The sequence below is a fragment of the Mandrillus leucophaeus genome, unplaced genomic scaffold (genome assembly GCF_000951045.1).
Source record: "Mandrillus leucophaeus isolate KB7577 unplaced genomic scaffold, Mleu.le_1.0 Scaffold124, whole genome shotgun sequence".
Classification (NCBI taxonomy): Eukaryota; Metazoa; Chordata; class Mammalia; order Primates; family Cercopithecidae; genus Mandrillus; species Mandrillus leucophaeus.
The window spans coordinates 786,605-791,212 of NW_012100765.1; the positions used below are offsets into that span (position 1 = coordinate 786,605).

Here is a 4,608-nt window from a genome sequence, read left to right on the forward strand (position 1 = left end):
CATCTACAACTAATGAAGAATGGGCAGAATTTATGTCCCAGCATGATTTTTGTCGAGCATTCACTGTTGACCCAAGTATTAATGTCTTTCATTAATGGCTAAGATTTTCTTTTCTTTTTTTTGAGACGGAGTCTCGCTCTGTCGCCCAGGCTGGAGTGCAGTGGCACGATCTCAACTCACTGCAAGCTCTGCCTCCCGGGTTTACGCCATTCTCCTGCCTCAGCCTCCTGGGTAGCTGGGACTACAGGCGCCCACCGCCTCGCCCGGCTAGTTTTTTTGTATTTTTTAGTAGAGACGGGGTTTCAGCATATTAGCCAGGATGGTCTCGATCTCCTGACCTTGTGATCCGCTCATCTCGGCCTCCCAAAGTGCTGGGATTACAGGCTTGACCAACCGCGCCCGGCCAATAGCTAAGATTTTCTACACTATCTTCCCAGTTCTCTCTAGTCCCCCTTTCTGGAACTTCCATTAAAATGAAGCTAGATCTTCTCATTTTGTTCTTGATTCCTAACTTCTCTTTCATATTGGAAATGTCACTTTATCTCTGTGCTGAGGCTAATTTTCTCAAGGGCTATCTTCCAGTTTACCAATTCCCTCTTCAGCTGAACAATCCAGGTTTTCCCCCAGGGTTACAGCATTGTGTAGTGTTTTTCTGGAATCTAGATTTTAGTTTCTTCATTTTGGACCTCTGGATATTTTTAAAAACTTTGTTTTCTCACCTATGCATTTAACAGGTGTTAGTTTTATATTAAGCATCTCTGGGTACTTAAGAGTAGAAAGACTTTCAGGTTATTTATAAAGTCATAGTGCCAAAAACAAAAATTCTGTATCATGTTTTGTACATACTTTTTATTTGTTGAATAAATGAATATTTGTCAATATGTACATAACCACATAGAGCGAGCATTAGATTTAGAAAGCAAAATATTTGGGTTCTAATATGCAAAGCCACTTACCAGCTACGAGGGCTTCGGCAAATAACTGAATCTGAGCTCAGCTTCCTCAACTGTAAAAGTAGGTTATTCGGACCTATGTGGCTTACCACACAGGCTTATTGCAAGGTTCAAATGCAGAAACATGAAAGTGCTATGAATACAACTTAGAGCAATACAACCATAACAAGTAACAGCAATGGAATTTCAAGCTGAAATTCACACCCTCGGATTGTACTGATGTACTGATGGAGTCAACGAGAAAGTGACAAAATAGCCGATTACTAATGAGAACGAATATGCCATTCTTCTGAGTGGGAAGAATTCTGCAACATCCTGTAGCTTGTCCCTGCAATTAATCACTTCCCAAGCTTCACAAAGATGTCAGAGACCCACCGTCAATAACTCTCTCACAGAAGCACAAGGGCCAAATGTCCCACGTTTATTTACATATGAAATGTGTTTCATACAGTTGTGATGGATGGAGTGCATAACACCTGACAGCAGCAAGACCTTTCGAGGAACCGAACGTTGACTACAGTATATCATGCAAGTATCTATATATACACAAAAGAATTCCTTTTCTTAAAAAAAAAAAGTACAAAACATGTTCAGGGATAAATACAAGATATAAAAATGCAAAAGAAAACACAAAACGAAACCAAAAAATAGAACTCTCTCAGAGAACTCTAAACGGAAGGGACAGAAGAGTACCTCTGCTGCATTTTAATAAAGCAGAACTACCGACGTTAAATATACTCTTGAAATGGCTGAACTAAACCCGGGTGGCTCAGTGCTTAAGGTAACGGCCAATTGCAATACACAGGCGGCTGCGTTGATAAGTCGGTGGTGGAAGTTGTGCATCCCGACTCTAAGTACCAGAACGTTTGGCAGTAGCACCCAGAACAGGAAACGCCAACTCTTTTGACAGCAAAGGGTTAAGTCAACTGATTTGTTTTCTGTCAAGAGCCAGAGAAATACTTGATATTCTTAGTTGTGTTTCTGTAATAGTTAATAAATTACATGACAAAAACCTGACTATATAAATCTATTGGTCTAACTACGTATTTGTAACTTTTATAGTAGTCCAGCCCTTTCGTTACTTTCCCTCCTTGTGCTCTTAAAGCCAGCCTTGCAGATCTGCCCAGAAAAAAAAATAGCCTTCCCCATTCCTCAAAACAGAATTGAGGAAATCAGCATTCCTTATTAGATTCCTGGCTTCAGTTTTTATCCACCCCTGGGAAAGAAGCGACCTGCAAGGCTACTTTAAACACCCTTCGGCGTGGCCTGAAGACAAAGGCACGCCCACAGTGGAGCGCAGTTGTCTCAAATGTGAACTCACTCCCTCAGGGCAGGCACATCGAGGAAGTGCTAAGACACTTAAAAGTTCCTAGTGTTTTTGAGACCCACAATTACTTACAATTTATGTAGTGAATTCTAAAAATTAAAAACACTAAAAAAGGCATTATTTTAGCCTGTAATTAGTTAACCCATTCAAAATCCAAACATACAAAATGGTTTATTTGAATTCAGGAACTGCCCCTGTTACTAAGAACTCTGTTTTAAAGAAACAGTACAAAAAGAAAAATTCTAACCCAAAACAACTCAAATGGTTTTCCACTAAATACTGATACAAACATGTAACAAAGAGTAGAGTATAAAAAGTTATTCATTTAAATATATACAAACTCTTTGAAACTCAAATACTGTTTTAATACTTATCGAGGATATATACGACGAGGTGAAGGAAGGTACGTTGAAAGAGAATATATTGCAACAGCCTAGACAGTACTGTTAACTCTATTATACTGCAAACCTTTTGTAACAAAAATGTCTTTTTTATTCCAATGTGGACAGGGATTTTCCTCATGGAGCATCTGTGGCTATTTCTCGGCTGAGCTCATCCTTTTGGATTTGATGAAGGCCATGCCGTGTGTCCGCATGTGAGTATTTAAGGCAGCTTCAGTTTCAAAAGTTTTTGCGCACACTTTGCACTTTCTGTCTGACACGGCGCCATCGGGGGATTCATCCTCGTGGCTGGGTTTGTTCTCCTGTTGGTTATCTTCCCCAGCCCCATTCTGCTTGGACACTGGCTGAGGTTCCTTTAACTTGTGTACGATGAAGAGGTGCCTGGATAAAGAGACGTGAGACGTGTAGCAAAGGCCACACTCCCGGCACTGGTAGGAAGAACCATCGGATTTGTGCTGAGGGATGTGTTCGTGGAACTGCAGCAGGTTTTCGGTGGTGAAGCCACACACGGCACACTTGTGAACCTTAAACACATTGATTTTCAGCTTTTTCAATGGTTGAGTGATTGCTCCTCGGGGAGGCCTGAACTCCAGAACTGGTTCTTCCAACTTCCGCTTGGGACTGGGGACCTTTCAGGGAAAGAGAGCAAATGATACGATTGAAAACCATTCTTCCCGATGGCTGATAAATGATCGGTTCTCTTACTTTAGAGCTGCCAGGAAAACAAGTGCTGAACGCTTTGGGATTTAGGGGCTTTAGAGCTGTGTGTCTGCCACCCCACCCGGAGGCCTGCGCCTTTCTTCCACTCCAGACAGAAACCCACCAGCTGTTGTTACCAGGCACTGCTCTGGTCAGTGGGCACAGCAGCGGACAAATGAGCTCCTAGCTTCCTGGGATTTGTTACAGCGGAGTTAGATGAACAGAAACAAATTAGAAAATATGCAGCACGTCAGACCCATGACAACCAAGCAGGGTGGGATAGAGGCCATGGGAAGCAATGGGGGTGTGTGTGCAGCTGCTAGGTGATGTAGTATGGTCAGGGACAGCCTGGTGCCAGGTGACATTTGAAAAGAGACCTGATGCAGTGTGGGGAAAGCAGTCAGGCATAGGAAGCTGTGAGTGCCAAGGCCTAAGGTGGGAACAGGCTTGTGAGTGGGGGACAGAAGGGTGGCCAGAGCCAGTAGGAAGGAGTGCTCAGGGAGCCCGCAGGAACCAGAGTCCGAGAGATGCGGAGGTGAACTGTCTGTAATGCCCCTTGTGGGAAAGAGTCAGGATTTTGCTTTTCGACTGAGAGCCACTGGAAGCTTTCCCTACCCTTTCCTTCACATCATTTCGCCTGCTGCATCTGCCATTTATCCTTCCCTTCCAGGGCTCTAAATCCTACTTTGAATCCCCTTCCCAAGCCCATGTGTCCCTCCTCTCTGCCCCAGCTTTTCTGCTCTGTTCATGTGCACCTTCACATGTGGCCATGACCTGAAGCTACCTTTGCACACACTTTTTCTTTTTTCTTTTTTTTTTTTTTGAGATGGAGTCTTGCACTGTTGCCCAGCCTGGAGTGCAGTGGCACTATCTTGGCTCACTACAACCTCTGCCTCCTGAGTTCAAGCAATTCTCCTGTCTCAGCCTTCCGCTTAGCTGGGACTATAGGTGTGCACCACCATGCCCGGCTAATTTTTGTACTTTTAGTAGAGACGGGGTTTCACCATATTGGCCAGGCTGGTCTCGAACTCCTGACCTCGTGATTGTCTGCCTCAGCCTCCCAAAGTGCTGGGATTACAGGTGTGAGCCACCGAGCCTGGCTTCACACATCACCAGGAGCACTTGAAGTATTGTATTTTAATGCCACACCAGTCTGACTTGTATTCTGATGAGGTTTTACTCAATGATTAACTCCCTGAAAGCACACATAAGCTTTTACTTGGTTACA

The 4,608-nt window shown here is 43.7% G+C and overlaps 1 protein-coding gene across 3 annotated transcripts in view; it reads right to left on the reverse strand.

Moving 5' to 3' along the window:
• Positions 1-832: 832 nt before the first annotated feature.
• Positions 833-4,608, reverse strand: part of ZNF532 (zinc finger protein 532) — a 138,884-nt gene continuing 135,108 nt past the window's right edge. For all 3 annotated transcript variants that reach the window (XM_011971701.1, XM_011971702.1, XM_011971700.1), the window contains one exon: positions 833-3,310. In XM_011971701.1, the coding sequence (XP_011827091.1) occupies positions 2,816-3,310 (495 nt within the window). In that variant the 3' untranslated portion in view covers positions 833-2,815. The remainder of the gene's footprint in view (positions 3,311-4,608) is intronic.